At 42.8% G+C, this 18,043-nt stretch overlaps 1 protein-coding gene across 1 annotated transcript in view; it reads right to left on the reverse strand.

Annotated features, from left to right (window-relative positions):
• Positions 1–286: 286 nt before the first annotated feature.
• The window catches only part of LOC124596245, a 65,543-nt gene continuing 47,786 nt past the window's right edge, over positions 287–18,043 (reverse strand). Inside the window, exon 3 of the mRNA XM_047135312.1 lies at positions 287–1,042. Coding sequence (XP_046991268.1) covers positions 644–1,042 — 399 coding nt within the window. The 3' untranslated portion in view covers positions 287–643. The remainder of the gene's footprint in view (positions 1,043–18,043) is intronic.

An 18,043-nucleotide genomic window follows, 5' to 3' on the forward strand; every position in this document is an offset into this window, starting at 1 on the left:
CTGGAAAAATCTGACAAGTATTTTGTATTGACAGTGTTTGAAAGAAACAAATGCTTGTTATGAAAATACTGAAAATAATTTTATTTTTTGTTTCACCCTTACTTTTTATCACAGTGGTCTAAAACATCAATAAAAACGATTCCTCTGTGGTTAATGCGAGTGCTCACGCTATATTGGGATCCCCTTTCGAATCGTGGTCTGACACGAATGGTAAATTGTCGATAATGTACAGTACGTTGCAAGTTTGGTATATCTGAACCGTTTTACTGATATAGTTCCGTGTCATTGTATCTTTATTGATTTCAAATCCATCGATCCATACACTTCGTTTGAGCGCATTTCATAAAAGTTACATCATAGCAAATTACATTTTAATAAGTAGCATTACATAATAAATTTAGCTGTTACTGTTCTGCGTATCGGAGAACCACTTCTCACAGTGAGAGTGTAAATACTCTTCCATAAACAGGAATACTTGCACATAAGATTGCAGTGCTAATCATGAGTCCACGTAATGTTTGACTCCAGGGGTGCCTAAACGGTACTGAAGAGCATTCACAGTCTGCCTGAGCAGTGTGTGACTCCTTCCAGAAGAAAGGAAGGATGGTCTTTGAATCTGTTCATCAGAAACAAGTTTCCCCTGCTACATCGCACCAACCTTTTCGTATGCTGGCAGGACGTACTTGATGCGTGAAATGAATTGAGGGTTGGATACGATTTGTCTGAAAAATGTATCATCGCCTTGGCTGTTGTTGACGGCTTCCTCGGCGTCCTTGCCCAGGGATTCGGGCGCGAGAATCATGGGTGGCATCATTGACGCCATGCAGAGTGCGTGTGCGGCGAAGTGGTCCATGTCCAGCCGCAGCTGGTGCAGGGGGTAGGCGTCCGCCTGCCGGTGCAGCCCCAGGGCGCGCAGGGTGCCCTGCAGCACGGCGTGGTACTCCGACACCAGGCCGTCCACGTGCTGCTGGTGCACCTCCAGGCTGGCGCTGCTGCCCAGGAAGTGCTGCAGGTCCGCAGCAGGCGAGGACCAGTAGCAGTTCTGTGGCACAGACGAAACAGTACACTTAAATTCCGGAATGAGTCTTCACGCTGCAGCAGAGTGCGCGCTGATACAAAACTTGCTGGGGGTTATAACTGTGTGCTGGATGGGGGCTCGAATCGGAGATATTTGCCTTTCGTGGGCCAGTGTTCTACCTGCTGAGCTCGGAAGGTTAGAGATGATGTACTAGCGGAGAACGGATGGTGAGACATGCTCGGGTAGCTCAGTTGGTAGAGCACTTGCTCCAGGATCGACTCATAGTTTATATCTGGCAGAAAGTTTCAGTAACTTAATCTTCACAACAACATGGCCTGAGGTTTGTAGTGCTTTAAACAAGAGAAACATTTTCCCAGAATTAAATTAAAAATAATCCCCTTCCCTAGATCCTGAACAACGTTTTCAGGTGGGTTTCCATGGACGTAAGGCAAAGGCTAGATCCGAAAAATCTCTCCCGAATGTTCGCGATTAGGACTACCTGTACCCCACTACCAGCACGCCTGGTGTCCGTGGAAAAGTCTCTGACGCAACACTGGGTCATTATTTGAAGAGCCAACTTTACCTTTAGGGGTAGGGAACGGACAAAAAGCCAAGCTCCTCGTCTGGGCCCTGGAGATCCGTGGGTCGTTGACCTGCCGCCGCGTCATCCTCTGCCGGCGCCCACGAGAAATACTGGCCTTGAAATGAACTTGCGAACTCACACTAGTTGGCTTGTCCGCCACACTCCCCGAATGCTCACCTCCGTGGTGGACCCACGGGAAATAAATGTGTAATTGAAACGTATCCACTAAGGGTCTTACCTTTGCCGTGTGCTGTCGAAATTTCGCTTGGATTTAAACGCACAGTCAGGAATCACTGAACTCTGTTGCATATTTAAAAATTCAAGGCCTGAAAGGCAACAGGACAGCAGCCAGAAGCGTATAAGTTTTCTAGAAAGTACTCAGAGTGCAAAGGAGATGCTGCAGGAAGGGCATTGGTTTGGGCATTGGCCGGGAATGTTACGTACACTCATGAGGCACAACGTGAGCTTTCGTGGACAGAAGTGAGACGCAGCAGTGCGGTGGTGGTGACCATGTACTGTCATACACGAGACCCCTCAGGGCAGAGGCCAAAAGCGCGAATGTGGGAGGGGCAGCGTGGCCTACCACATGGTATAAAGTGGAGGCGGCGGCCTCTGAAATGAGAGTTCTGAACAGATACCCGTCCAGGAGGGACAACTGTGCAGGTCACGCCCAGGACCTGGACTTGTATTCGCTCTGGGTCTGCTCGCGTTCACACTTAGCCGTGTACGCCCTTCCAGGGATTTCTGGACAATCAGGAGTAGTCCACTTTCATTCAGGTCACTTATTCAGTTTTTCTCAGACGAGCATTAAAGCTTGTAGTTATTCAGGTCTTGCTTATTTGGTCGAATATTTCCCTACCGAGTTCCGTAACTCATTCAAAATATTCAGTTAGCCTTCTGCACGCTGGCTGACAGGATGGACCAACCTCGGATTCCTATGTGATGAAGTGTCTAGACCGCTCGCTGGACGCCAGACGTCTGAAACAGTTACTTGCTCCTCGACGGAGACAGTTGTTAGCACTTCTAAGATCTGCAGTGACAGGCGCTGTGACGTACGCGTCACGGCCAGTTTTTCTCGTTGGCGTCGGACTCTGCCTGGCGGCATCATGTGGCAAGGCGTGGAAGGACAAGTGATGAACACACCGCTCTCCCGGTCGTTTTGACGACTTTTCAGACTGTGGACTGGTACTTCTGATTCAAGTAGCCCTTCACTTGGCATAACGAGATTGAATTACTTAGTTTTGAATACATTATGGGAGTAGCAGTGATCAATGAGTTACGAATATTTACTATTAAAAACAGTCTTGATCACAATTTATTTATTAAGGTGACCGGTTTCGACCACTACTGTGGTAGTAGTGATTCTCCAGCAGAAAGATGTTCCTACTCAATGGTCTACAGTAGTGATTCTCCAGCAGAAAGAGGTTCCTACTTAGTGGTCTAGTACTGATTCTCCAGCAGAAAGAGGTTTCTACTCAATGGTCTGAAGATGACCACAGTAGTGGTCGAAACCGGTCACCTTAATAAATAAATCGTGATCAAGACTGTTTTCAATAGTAAATAGAGATTGAATTAGATTACTGCCAGGCCTCCTGGCATCGAAAAAACCCTAGGCAGTACCTGGAGCCGAACCTAGGTCTTTAGCGTACCACCCATCTACGCTGATCACTCGGCTACCGAGGCGGGCTAACAACAAGAAATAAAAAGTATTCAAACAGTTAAGAATACAATAAACAATAATGTCCCACAAATAAAATACTTCCAATCGCCCTGCTGCAATGAATGTTTTTGAGACGCTTCCTTGGTTATTAGAGTGAATGAAAGAACTTCTTCTCTTTTAGCTTCCATGATTCTGGATATGGGAACTTCTGCTGTAAATTATTCTGTTATGGACACAATTTCCATACTAAGTTCCAATTATATGCGTTTTTGTTTGAAAATGATTTTTAAGGCTTTTACAGCTTCACGTTCAGGCACTTATGCCCTGTTATCTAAACTGTATACACCCGCAACTTTATTCTGTATCTTTAACTTTACCACGTTAGAGAATGCTGTATATAGCAACATGATATCAATTCGGGCGTGTACTATGTCGATAATTGTGCTTAAGTCCCACGAGATAAAGCCACGGAAAGCTTCAAAATCTCTTGCAAATAAAACAAACAACAAACTCAACACAGTGGAAAATTAGCTTGAAAACAGCCTTCGTGCTGCACAGCTAAAAATTGACTAAGGGCGAGTAGGACTGGCGCACTGAGAGTCTCGCACAAACTTTATTGTGTTTATCTAGACAGTTCATCCATTCTGAAGATCGAGAATCTCGACCATTTTTGCGTGTTATCGACGTTGTTACTGGCAAAGCATCAATCCCACAAATTCCAAGATTTTAGAGAATGAAAATCACACAGGAGGCAGGCGATCTTCACTATAAATACTCAGTAGTTCTGCATTCGGACTGACTGGGTAGCAGTCGTAAAAAGTCAAATGTCAGGCAAGAAATGACTTTATTGTTCATATGACGTGTTGTGGAATGTATCCATGATCAGATATGCAGGAGCGATTACTGCACGTAAATCTGGCGTTTCAAGTGGTATGTGAAACAAACATTCGCACGCTATCGCTCCTGGATATCTGAGCATGGATAAATTCCGAAATGCGTCATATGAGCAACAAAGTCATTCCTTGCCTGATGTGTGACTTTTACCTTTGCGATCCATTCAGCGTGAATACAGAACTACTGTGATTGTTATAATTTAAAGTTTGATATCGGATAACAAAAGACAAAAGAAATATTTTTCATGTGATGTAGCTACAAACTAACAGTTTTCAGATTTCTTCCTTTGGTTCTACTGTAAAACCTTGCCTCTTGCCAAATTTCGTGATCCTAGGCCGACGCGGAGTGCCCTATAGGTTTTGATGAGTGAGTTTGCGAGTATCAAAAATGTGACATAAACGACCGCATCTTTTGAGTGCACTGACCTAGAAGCTTCTCTTTCTTCACCACCAAGGGCCCACAGGCCTTAGTATTTGACACAAATTTTAATCTGATACCCGTTCCTGAGAAAAAGGGCTTTTAACAGTCGGACAGACAGACGGACAACAAAGATATCCTAGAAAGCTTTCATTTTTACCAACTGAGCCCTAAAACGCCAGAACTAGAAGTATCCCCGCAAATATTCCCAAATGGAAACTCCTATGCTCCAACCAAGTCTGGGAAGTATAGCTGAAAGGAAATTTCGACAGTGATATCTCAAGAATTTGATTTTATCCTACCTCTGAAAGACTTCCATAAATTAACTACATTGATGTTGAATATTAAATGTGTAGTATAAACCTGTCCTTTTCACCATTTATAGTCCCGTATCTGACATTTAATACTTTTTTGTGCATCACTTTTATTTTTGTTACAGTTTGAGCGCTCAACATTAGTAAAAAATGTTTTAAATCAGTGTCTGTTTTTGAATTCTGATTACCATTGTCCTCGTGTGTGTGTGTGTGTGGTTTGAGGTTTTCGGGCGCTAAACAGCGTGGTCATCAGCGCCCAAACGCATAGAAACAGGAACACATGCGGAGAAGGGACGAAGACGGACAGCGAACAAGGAGAACGGTTAAAAGGTACAGGCCTGAAGCAGTTACAAATCCTCACATACAGAGGCAAAACAAGAGGAGAAGAAACGCACTAAAAAAGGAAAGGAAACACAAGGAAAAGAGAACAGAAATCGAAGTGAAACAAGTAGGTAATCGTGACTGGCGGACCTCTTACCTAAAGCCTGGGTGAACCAGTCACCCAGCAGCACATTAAAATCCTCTCCCTAAAATCCGAGGCAACAAATTGGACAGGACACAAAACCGTAAGACCTTAACCACAGTCGTTGCGTCGTCTTGCAAAATAGAGGGCAAATCCGGTGGCAAGGAAACCACCGCCCTCTGGTCAGAAAATAAAGGACAGTCAAGTAAAATGTGGCGGACAGTTATCTGGACGCCACAACCACTACAGATTGGGGGGTCCTCCCGCCGGAGTAAAAAACCGTGCGTTAAGGGACTGTGCCCGATGCGGAGGCGGGTGAGGAGAACCTCATCCCGCCTGCACGACTGGTAGGACGTACGCCATGGCCGCGTGGTGGCCTTGACCAGACGCAGCTTATTTTCACCGACTGCCAGCCACTCCTCTTCCCATTGACGCATAACACGAGAACGCAAAAGGGAGGCAACAGCATGGAGGGGGATGGCACATTCAACAACGTGAGGGAGGGAACATGCATCTTTGGCAGCCACATCCGCCAGTTCGTTTCCCCTAATACCCACGTGCCCCGGCACCCAGCAGAAAGAAACCTCCTTCCCCTGCCGTTGCAGGTGGAGTAGGGCATCATGGATGTTCTGGACGACCGTATCCGCTGGGTACAAGTGTTGCATGGTCTGAAGGGCACTCAGGGAGTCAGAACAGATGAGAAACTTAAGACTGGGAACACATCTCATCTGCTCCAATGCCCGCAAGATCGTAAACAATTCGGCATCAAAGATGGTAAACGCTGCAGGAAGCCGTAATTTGATGACTCGATCAGGGAAAACCACAGCACAACCTACAGAGTCCCCCTGTTTAGAGCCATCCGTAAATACTGGTACATGGTCAGGATGCTGGTTTAAAATATCGTAAAATAAGGAGGTAGAAACAAACGCAGGAGTGCAGCTCCTCCAGTACTCTGACAAGTCTAAAAGGACGCTGGGCCTCTGGAGCAACCAGGGAGGCAGGTGGGTAAAACCCTGGAGTTGGGGTGCTACACGCTCCACACCAAGGGACTCAAGCAAATGCTTGGCACGAATCCCAAATGGTCCTCGTGTTGAACAAGTGTCTAGACCTGTCTTATATTCTCGAAATAATGGTTTCTGGAGCACATCAATAATGTTCTGTAGCATGGTGGCGAATCGGGTGTGTCACTCCCATCAAGATACGACATTTGTGAGACTATGATTGTATCAATTATCACATCGACAAATGTATTCGTTTTCGAGTTACTAATTATTATTAATCTCTTACCTCAACATGGGATGAAACAGACAACCCATTGTGGATAGATCGCTAGAGACAGCGTACCTCGTGTCCTGCTGCTAATAAGCCGAGTACACCATTCGTTTGTACAATGTTACTTATAATCCATCTTGATTGCAAAATGTTTATTCATATGACCGGTTTCGGTTCCTCTAGAACCATCTTCAGCTCTGATATTTCAGTTAGAGGAGAAGCCCGTCCAAACACAGCAGCTTTCACGTGCTGTGTCACATGATGTAATTGAGTACAGGAGCTTGAATATTAGAGTGTGAAACCGGTCTCCAACTCAGCAATATATCACCGAGTACCGTCTCGATGTAGTAAACATACTATTTGTATCCTGTGCCATACAAAAATCGCTCCTTTTACGTCGTTCGTATAGCTATCGGCCACCAGACACTCGTACATATACTATTTTTTTGACCCCTCGATTCACAATATGTAGTTGCTGAATATTTCAAAGAAAACTTGAGTTTCACTTCAAATAGATACCACACCCATACAGTTCTTTACAGGGGGCATTGTTGGGCAGCGTTTGTCGTTGGGTCTCTTCTGCCGCTCAATGGTAGTATGGTAGTTGCTGTTCCTCAAATTCATGCCATATCTTGTTGGTGGTTTTCTCGAACGCAGGGGACTAGCATTTGCGTTACTGATGACAGAATGTATCGGTAGATCTGGATTGTCCATTATTTTGTTGAATTGTCTTAAGAAAACGTCTTTACGTCTGAGATCTGGTGGGGCGATATGACTTAGTCCTGGTAATAAATCGGAGGTGACTTCAATCTAGCCTTGATACGCTGGAAAAATTACACGTTTAAAGCCGGCAGCAGCTATAAAATGTCATCCGAACTTATACTGAATGCTTTCTCAGAAATTTTTTTTAACAATTACTTCATGAGCCCATGGTTGCGAAAGCATACTTGACCTCTTAGCAACAAATAGTCCTGGACAAATAGTGAGTATCGTGACGAATACAGAGATTAGCGACCACAAGACAGTTGCTGCTAGGCTGAATACCGTAACACCTACAACCATCAAAAAGATAGGCAAAGTATATTTAAAAAAAGCTGATAAAAATCCTCTTAACGTCGTTTTAATAGACAGTCTTCGCTCCTTCCGACCTGGTCATGTAAGTGTAGAAAAGTTACGGAATGATTTCAAAGAGATAGTATTGACAGCAATTGAGAGACATATACGACATAAATTATTAAGTGATGGTACTGATCCCCCATGGTACACAAAACGGGTCAGATCGTTGTTTCAGAAGCAGCGAAAAAAGCAGGCCAAATTTAAAAGAACGCAAAATCCCAAAGACTGGCCAAGTTTCACAGAAGTTCGAAATATCGCGCATACTTCTGTGCGAGATGCTTTTAATAATTTGCATAACGAAACTCAGTCTCGAAATCTGGCAGAAAACTCAAAGATATTCTGGTCATACATGAAGCACACCAGTGGCAAGACACAGTCAGTACCTTCTTTGGTCGATAACAACAGTGAAGTTACTGATGACAGTGCTACTAAAGCAGAGTTATTAAACACGATTTTCCGAAACTCTTTCACCAAAGAAGACGAAGTAAATATTCACCAATTCCAATCAAGAACAACTGCCAAGGTGAGAAATATAGAAGTAGATATCCTCGGTGTCGCAAAGCAGCTCACATCACTTAACAAAGTCAAGGTTTCTGGTCCAGATTTTTATGCCAGTCAGGTTCCTCTCAGAGTATGCTGATACAATAGCTCCATATTCAGCGATTATATACAACCGCTTGTTCACAGAATGATCCGTACCTAAAGACTGGAAAATTGCTCAAGTCACACCAATTTCCAAAAGAGGAAGTAGGAGTAATCCTTTGAATTACAGGCCCATATCACTAACGTCGATTTGCAGTAAGGTTTTGGAAAATATTCTGTATTCAATCATTATTAAGTACCTCGAAGAATACGATTTAGTGACTCACAGTCAGCATGGATTCAGAAAATATCGTTTTTGCGAAACACAACTAGCTTTTTATACTTATGAAGTAACGAGTGCTATCTACAGGGGATGTCAAATTGATTCCATATTTTTAGATCTCCAGAAGGCTTTCGACACCGTTCCTCACAGGCGTCTTCTAACCAAATTATGTGCCTATGGAATATCGCCTCAGTTGTGTGACTGGATTCGTGATTTCCTGTCTCGAAGGTCACAGTTCGTAGTAGTAGCCGGAAAGTCACGGAGTAAAACAAGTTCCCCAAGGAAGTGTTATAGGCCCTCTATTGTTCCTGATCTATATTAACGATATAGGAGAAAATCTTAGTAGCGTCTTGTAAAGTAATTAAATGACCAAAACGAATTGCAAAATGATTTAGATAAGATATCTGTATGGTGCGAAAAGTGGCAATTGACCCCGACTAAAGAAAAGTGTGAAGCTATTCACATGAGTATTAAAATAAATCCACTAAATTTCCATTACGCGATAAGGCACACAAATCTGAAGGCTGTAAATTCAACTAAGTAATTAGGGAGTACTATCACAAATAACCTAAATTGGAACGATCATGTCGATAATGTTGTGGATAGAGCAAACCAAAGACTGTGATTCGTTGGCAGAACACTTAGGAGGTGTACAGGTCTACTATAGAGACTGCTTACACCACGCTTATCCGCCCTGCTCTGGAGTACTGCTGTGCGGTGTGGGATCCGCATCAGGTGGGACTGACGGATGACATCGAAAAAGTATAAAGGAGGGTGGCTCGTTTTGGATTATCGCAAAATCGGGGAGAATGTGCCACAGACATGCTACGTGATTTGGAGCGGCAATCATTAAAACAAAGGCGTTTTTCATTGCGACGGGATCTTCTCATGAAATTTCAGTCATTACTTTTCTCCTCCGATTGCGAAAACATTCTGTTGGTACCCACCTACTTTGGGAGATAAAATAAGAGAAATCAGGGCTCGCACAGAAAAATTTAAGTGTTCGTTTTTTCCGCCCGCCGTTTGAGAATGGAACGGTAGAGAGACAGCTTGAAGGTAGCTCACTGAACCCTCTGTCAGGCACTTTATTGTGAATAGGAGAGTAAACATGTAGCTGTAGATGTAAACGGTATGTACACTGATCTACGTTTCGACACCTATTAGGGGTGCCCTCATCAGAATAAATGTTGCAAAATCATGAAATTACATTGCTAAAACGCAATAGTCAGAATTTTGAACAGCTATGCTCCTGTCAAAAGTAAAGAATAACGCTGTAGCCTTTTCTAAATGTGCCAAAATTTTGACTATTGCTTTTTAATAATGTAATTTTACGATTTAGCAACATTTATTCTGATGAGGGCATCCCTAGTAGGTGTCGAAACATAGGTCAATGTACCTATCGTTTATATGCAACCGGCTGGCTGTTTAATCCTATGTTGAAACTAGTACACAGTTGCTGAATAACAGCCATGTTCATCACTGTATTGGTCTCTTAGATGCTTAGCACAAACTGTTAATATACTCCGCCAAGAGTGGCACTACTTTTTGTTCATGTTAGAATGTCTGGGTCCATGAGTCACTGGACAGAAATGGTGTACGCTCTCTCTGGCGAGGCAGTGATAGATCGCGGCTCTGAGCCGTGTCGGGAAGCTGGCTGTGAGCTGAGGTCAGTGGGCGCGAGGCGGTAGGCGTCAGCCGCGGAGGTACCCCCCCCCCCCCCCCCTCTTCTGTCGTTCAGAGAGCAAGCGGGGCGTCGTTTCGGAACGTGTGACTTGCCAGTGTGAAGTGTCAGATGTAGCTGATTATTCTGACATTTTGGACACGGCACGTTAATACGTGACCCGCATGTTAATCTGATTAGTATGTTCCCAGACGGATAATTTTCTATTAGCCCCTGTAAGCTGGTGGTTTTGCTACTTCTGCACTTGATTAGCCAGAACTGTTTTAGTTAGCTGGAAATGTTGTTAACTTGTTTCTTGGAGCAGGTTTATGGAATATTAAAGCTGTCAGCGACACAAGCGAGACGTACGTCAATCTGATGGTGGTGGTGGTGGTGGTGGTTAGTGTTTAACGTCCCGTCGACAACGAGGTCATTAGAGACGGAGCGCAAGCTCGGGTTAGGGAAGGATTGGGAAGGAAATCGACCGTGCCCTTTCAAAGGAACCATCCCGGCATTTGCCTGAAACAATTTAGGGAAATCACGGAAAACCTAAATCAGGATGGCCGGAGACGGGATTGAACCGTCGTCCTCCCGAATGCGAGTCCAGTGTGCTAACCACTGCGCCACCTCACTCGGTAATCTGATGTTGTTAACATTTTGTATCTTGTATCTAATGTTGACATGTTTCGGGCAAACCTTGAGTGATGCCTAATTTTTATGTAAGCTATATGCACGGATGATGATTCATTATTCAGTCAAAATTATGAAGTAACCATTTGGTATGTGTAATGGAACTACATGGGTGTTTAACAGTAGCCAGCTTTGAGCAAGTGTATCCGGGATCCAAACCCGGAACCATCGACATTCATTATCTAAGGGAAGTTAGGTGTTTTAAAAGTTTCTTTTGTAACACCGTGTTATATAGTTGTCGGTTTTCGTAATCATTGTGACATTGTTTTAAATTTTGGTTTCACTAGCATTAAGATGTATTTCAAAAATGCTCTGGTTGTTAATCATGGTGTCTGACAATTGTTAATCGCATTTGAAATTCTTAAGATGCCGAATTAAATTGCTTGTGAGCTTTATATTGTAAGTATGCTGTTTAGGTTTTTATGTTCATAATTCCACGTAGTGCTCTGTGTGAAAACCGCTGACTGCGCTGTGTGCAGTCTGTGGCTGGTTGGACTCATTGTTGGAATATTCGATAGCTTAGCGTTGGGCAGTTGTATGTGAACAGAGTTGGTACAAACTGCCGGCCGTGATGGCCGAGCGGTTCTAGGCGCTTCAGTCCGGAGTCGGCGGCTGCTACGGTAGCAGGTTCGAATCCTGCCTCGGGCATGGATGTGTGTGATGTCCTTAGATTAGTTAGGTTTAAGTAGTTCTAAGTTCTAGGGGACTGATGACCTGTTGAGTCCCATAGTGCTTAGAGCCATTTGATGGTACCAACTGCACCATATTTCTCAAACATGTTAGACACTTCACAAACATTGAACTGAACAAAGTACTTTGATTATTATTCACTCGTTATACTCGCGCGTTTCTTCTGCCCTCGATATTATTTTTGCATTCGTTAATTTTTGACAATTCTGAACACACTCTCACAACTGTGATCGCATGAAATTCGCTGTCGCCTCCGGGCTTATTTTCTATTTATGTCCCCCTGTGACAGTCGCCACTCTTGGACTGCCACGCTGAGGTCCTTTTAGCACGAGCTCTCCACCTCCCTTCCATGCTCTGATCACATGAACAATACGCAATGTTGTACAATAGTGAAACATCTATTTGGCAAGTGATATTCTGACTAGCACAGTACTTTTATGAACTATTCCTCGTTTCTTCGCTATACTTTTGTAAAGAGAGAATGTCCAGGGGCAAATTCCGATATTAATTTGCTTATTAAATTTAATAAAATCTGTGTTTATGAAAATTATTTTCACAGTCGTTAATTTTTGACAATTCTGAACTCACGACTGTGATCGCATGACATTCGCTGCCGCCTCCTGGGCTATCTTCCCTTTGAGTCCCTGTGTGAAGTCGCCATTCTTAGACTGCCGACCGAGGTTTGAATATCTGCCTGGCTTGTAACGTAGCAAGTTATTACGAGATAACATTCATTGCAGTAAGGCATGCAGCCGTGTAGCCCGGTGGCTGAGGATTGTGTCTTCGCTATGACTCACAGCGCAGCTGACGCTTCTAGCCGTGAGAAAGGTCTCAAATAACATCTAGTAGGAACGTAAATTCATATCCCCTACGAATCTAAATAAACTATGCTAATTATCATCCAAGTTTTCTCAAAGATGGTATACCATCTTTTGTTATTAATTAAAGGATCCTGTCAAATTTTCAGGCTCTTATCTCTTATAGTTCCGGAGATTGAGAAAATCACTAAAATTTCCAAAAACTGGCACTTGTGTTTCAAAACTCAATTAGGAACAATGGTAGTTTGTCTTTTATTATCATATAAAGTCATAACCAGACATTTCAGCGTATAAAATCACTTAATTGGAATTTTTTTTCAAAACTTTAATTACTCGGCATTTCGTGGTCTAAAAATCATTCAAAATTACTATCAGCTTATTATTTTGTTGTGTGAATACATGGGAGTGAATGAGAGAGTGTCTGTGGGACATATGAAAAAAGCTTAGTACTATTTTATGTAAGGACTTATGAAAATGAACCGTGGGAAAGTAGTGTTGTAACCACGAAGCTGATGACATATGTCGATGTGTGCTTGCTTATCTAAGAGAGCAACCAGAATAGAAGTCGGAAGTGGAATAAGTTTCTAAATTAATGTAAAGATTATTTAGCATTTCGTTCTATTTTATTAAATACTATATTAAAAATTGGCATTGGAATGATGTAAATGATATTCTGATTAGAATGATTGGCTCAGGTAAGTTTTGCCGCGAGAATGATCTAGAAGGATCATTCCGATTGGTCATTCAAACCATTAGCCAATCAGAATTAAGCTGTTCCCATACGCAGAAAGTTAGATGGGCATAGAGTGGGGTGGCATCAAGAGACTCGCTAGCCAACCTTCGTACGTGTAACATCGTGCTAAATGTCGCCGAGAAAATAACTTGTAAAAGGAAGACCCATTGAGTTCATTGCTGATCGGAGGTGTCGTGACTTAGGCAGTTTAAGTTACGAACATTGTGAGGAGAATTTGATTAATTAATTGATGTGTAGTGAGAGTGTGATGTTACGGTCTTAGTGAAATTCCACGTGGCATATACAGTATACAATACTTCATGGAGTACTTGGGCGAGCGCTTCCAACTTTGAAGACCACTGATACGACCGAAGTTTCAACTCGCTATAGTAGTGGGTCAGTAACTGTCAGATCGAACATTAATCCGGTCGGACTGGAAGATAATCTGGCTGTTTGATTTCGTGTGAGAATATTTTGTACAGACTGTGAGATGGGAATAGTAGAGCAGTTAAAACAGTAAATTCGGAGTTGATAGTAAATTTATGTGCTTCCTTAAGAATAAAAACCAGTTTACTGAAATTTCAAAAGGCTTACTGCAGGTAAACCGCATTTACCCACCACCCGAAATCTGATAAAATGAACTTACAGGAACTGATTCGCAACTTGAGTTAAGCGGCCGCTGTGTGGGAGGTATTAGGTCGTGGTTTCGTCAACGCTGCTTTACACGGCCTAGTGAGTACCTACTACTGCAGAGTGAAGGGACGTCGTAAGGAAGCCGTACTGAGGTAGGTGGACAATGAGAGAGAGAGAGAGTCTACGAACGAGCGACGACGACAAACCCCGCCCCGCCGCAACTGGTGCATTAGCGTCCAGGAAAAATAGGAAAGTTCGAATGTATATGAACTCTAAAAGCAGCAGTTTAACGAACCCAATAAGTGAAACACCCACACGCGCATAAAGCAACTTAAATAGGACAATAGTAGCCCAAGAATGTAACTTCCCTAACTCATTTAGTTGAAAATAAATTATGCCACATAATATCAGATAACAGAAGGTATGAAATGATCCCAATAAATCCGTTAATAAATATAATCATAAGGTTTTATGAGCAAAATCGTTATTACGGGTTACAACAAATTTGTGTGGGTGTTATTTAGAGTTTATTTCTTATTTCTTATTTTGAAGGGTATTCATAAATGGAATATTTATTTTTTGTATTTTTTAATATCTAGAACAGTTTTCTCTCTCATGCTGACTTTTCTTCGATTTTCGACTCTTAATATTTTCAGTGTGAGTCTGACATTATTGATATTTGAATAAATTTGATATAATCACTTGAGGATTTAATTTCAGTTCATTAAATCAGAACAGATGGCTTTGACAATGATATCAATAATATAAGAACGTGTACCTTGCATGTATTAAAAAATATGCTTCCTTTTGGTATGAAGGTAACTTACATTACAAAATATGGTAAGTTAAAGACTCGACGCCAATGTGCAAAAGTTCTCCGAACGTCTAATTACTTCACAGATCACTTTGTTGTAATTCGCTAGGAGCACTCATTGTCCAACACTGGATGAGTATATTGGCCTATGGGTAGTTTGCGCTTCGTTTTAAGAAAAGCATCAGTATATTCATGATTCCATATTTCCTGAATTATATTTCATAAAGTGATATAATTTTGCAGATACGTCTACGGTGTATCTACAGGGTGAAAAATATTCAAACCGACAAACGCTGGGAGGTTGTAGGGGACATCAAAACAAATATTTTTCCCTAATGTCATTTTTTTCCTGCGAGGACTATTTAAACCAGTAGAGGAAGATTTCTCTGGTGGCAAATTAATTAAACCAACAAACACTTTTCCATTATTTTATGACAAAGAGACAACACATGAACACAATCCAATTCCAATTACAGTAGATTATCAAAAATGCCTCCATTGACACGTAAACACACCGTCGGATCATGTTCTGTCTGACACGGGCAAAAACCCCAGGATTATCCTGAATTGTTCCTGCTCCTGCTGCTATCCGGGCAACCAGATCCTCTTCTGATGCAACAAGGGCTGCGTAAACAAGGTTGCGCTTCCCTCCCCACACAAAAAAGTCCAGAGGGGACATATCTGGGGATAGAGCAGGCCATGTTACAGGACCACCTCTGCCAATCCACGTTTCTGGGAACCGTCGGTCCAGGAATCGACTCACACGACGACTGAAATCTGCCGGGGCCCCGTCATGTTGGAACCACACGCGTTGTCTTGTAGGGAGCGGGACGTCTTCCAGCAATTCTGGAAATGCTGTTGCGAGAAAATTGTAACAGTTCCTGCCATTTAACGGCCTAGTTAGAAGATACTGCCCAATTAAACAGTCCCCAACAACACCGACCACACTTTAATGAAGAACCGCGCTTGATGAGCGCTAGTAACTGTGGCATGTGGGTTACCCTCACTCCAAACATGCGAATTGTGCATGTTGAAGACTCCATCACGCCCGAACGTTGCTTCATTGGTAAACAACACAGAGGATGGAAATCCGGTCTCACGCAGACGTTGGTACACAGCAGCAAAGGTCGTATGATGCGGGATACGGCGATTAGGATATTGTTGTTGATAAACCCGCTGTGTAGCTCGTCCGTTGTTGTGCTCTACGTAGTACGCACCAACCATATCAGTGTACACACTCCAGGTGTATTGCTCATGTTAGTAAACAGAGACAATGCAATAATACACTGGTGGACAGAAGTTGCCTACAACTGAAGAGCGTAATACGCCCTCTAACAACTGAAGATCGTAATACGGCCTCTAACAACTGAAGAGCATAATAGGGCCTCCACCGGTTTAAATAATCTTCATAGGAAAAAATGACATTAGGGAAAAATATTTGTTTTGATGTCCCCTAAAACCTCCCAGAGTTTGTCGGTTTAAATACTTTTCACCCTGTAGATACTGCCAGAAAAATGTGCTACAGATAGAGTTAGTAGTGAAAAAGTAACAAATTAATAATCTTTACCACATGAACAGCTAAAAGGCAGTAACTTGTTTCACTTCATTATTCTGTAGGCTGTTTCCGGTAGGTAGAGGTTTGAAAAGGTTTGAAATTATGTGTAAAATTTGTTGGAACCAGCTAAATGGCCTCTCTCAAAAAAGAAGTTTGGCCGCTTGGTATTCCTATTAAACTCGAAAAGCACTGCAAAAACTCTCCAACTGTAATGGAATAGCACCTCAGCGTCAAACGAAACGGAGATCCTGCCTCAAATTCAGGAATAGGTGCTTCAATCAAATGAAAGTGTATGGTTCCAGAGACCTTTTAAAGTCTCAAACATCTATGATGTATATATGCTGTCTGAAGCGATGAATTGCAGTTTGTACCGACGTCGGGATTTGAACCCGAGTCTCCTGCTCACGAGGCCATCCTGGCACAATGGCACAATGGCTTTGCACAACTGCATGGACTAACCAAGCACTCCTCCCTCCTCGATATGATGTGGGCTGAGGCGTAAACTGGAATTTGAATGGACGAAGGAGGAGTGCTAGGGTCGTCTGCGCAATTGTGCAAAGCCACTGTGCCATGGTAGCGTAGTGGTTACCGCAACTGCCTCGTGAGCAGGAGACTCGGGTTCAAATCCCGACGTTGGTACAAACTGTCATTCGTCGCTTTAAACAGCATATATACATCATAGATGTTTGAGACTTTAAAAGGTCTCTGGAACCATATGGTTTGATTTGTACGAATATGGTCTGGGTATTTGAGCGCTGTGAGTTTTGCCTCAAGATATGTTCGCAGTTGATAACTTTAATAGTTGACTTTTGTGTTAAACCTTTCCCTTGATATTATACCTCTTAATGAGTAGATTACGACAGCATTTAAATTTTTTAAATTCGGTCAATAATCATATGAAAGACCGAACATTGAATTTTTGTTACCTCTGGAACCTGTGACTCGGACTGTACCGTTTTGGGTTTAGAACTATAGATCATTGAAGATAGTGTTCCTGTTGTGGAATGTAGCTTTCGGCGCATGGTACTTCTTCAAATTTGCCGAATCAATTACATAAAAAAACTGCCATTTTAGAATCTTGCCTTCTGTTGGACGAATTTTGGCGGATTCCCAAGGGTGGTGGTGATTGCCAATGGAGACCATTGACTATTCTTCCGATATATGGCATACCTGTATCACATTTAAAAAATCACATGTTAAAATAATCATGATTGGACTCAATAGACTGTGGCCGAGCGGTTATAGGCGCTTTAGTCCGGAACCGGGCTGCTGCTACGGTCGCAGGTTTGAATCCTGCCTCGGGCATGGATGTGTGTGACGTCCTTAGGTTAGTTAGGTTTAAATAGTTCTAAGTCTAGGGGACTGATGACGTCAGATGTTAAGTCCCGCAGTGCTTAGAGCCATTTGAACCATTTGGACTCAACAGCCTTATGTCACTTATTTTTCAAAACTGCCACAATCAAATAAACGACTATCCTCGGGTGCTAAAAACGACATTAACTGCAGCTCATGCGTCCAGACATGACCATTTGCATCCAGATTTCCGTTATACATTAGCTTCATCAAAAGTATAGAACGCAGAAAACCATCCGATTTTTCATGAGACGATATGTTGCCAGAGTGAAGCACAAGGGTAGGCAATCTTTTACGACTGCGTCAAACGCCATTCCTTTCGCGAGCCTTTCTGTGTGACACGTAGCAATCTCTTGTCTACAAAGCTGTCTAGCTTGAAGTCTCATTGCGGAACTCTGAAACATTTGTCAGCTGTTCAAAAAGAGAGACCCGAATGTCTCCTCTCTCCAAAGGATTCCTTGTCTCACTTGACCCTGAAAGGGATGATCAACTATT

The sequence above is a fragment of the Schistocerca americana genome, chromosome 2 (assembly GCF_021461395.2).
Source record: "Schistocerca americana isolate TAMUIC-IGC-003095 chromosome 2, iqSchAmer2.1, whole genome shotgun sequence".
Lineage (NCBI taxonomy): Eukaryota > Metazoa > Arthropoda > Insecta > Orthoptera > Acrididae > Schistocerca > Schistocerca americana.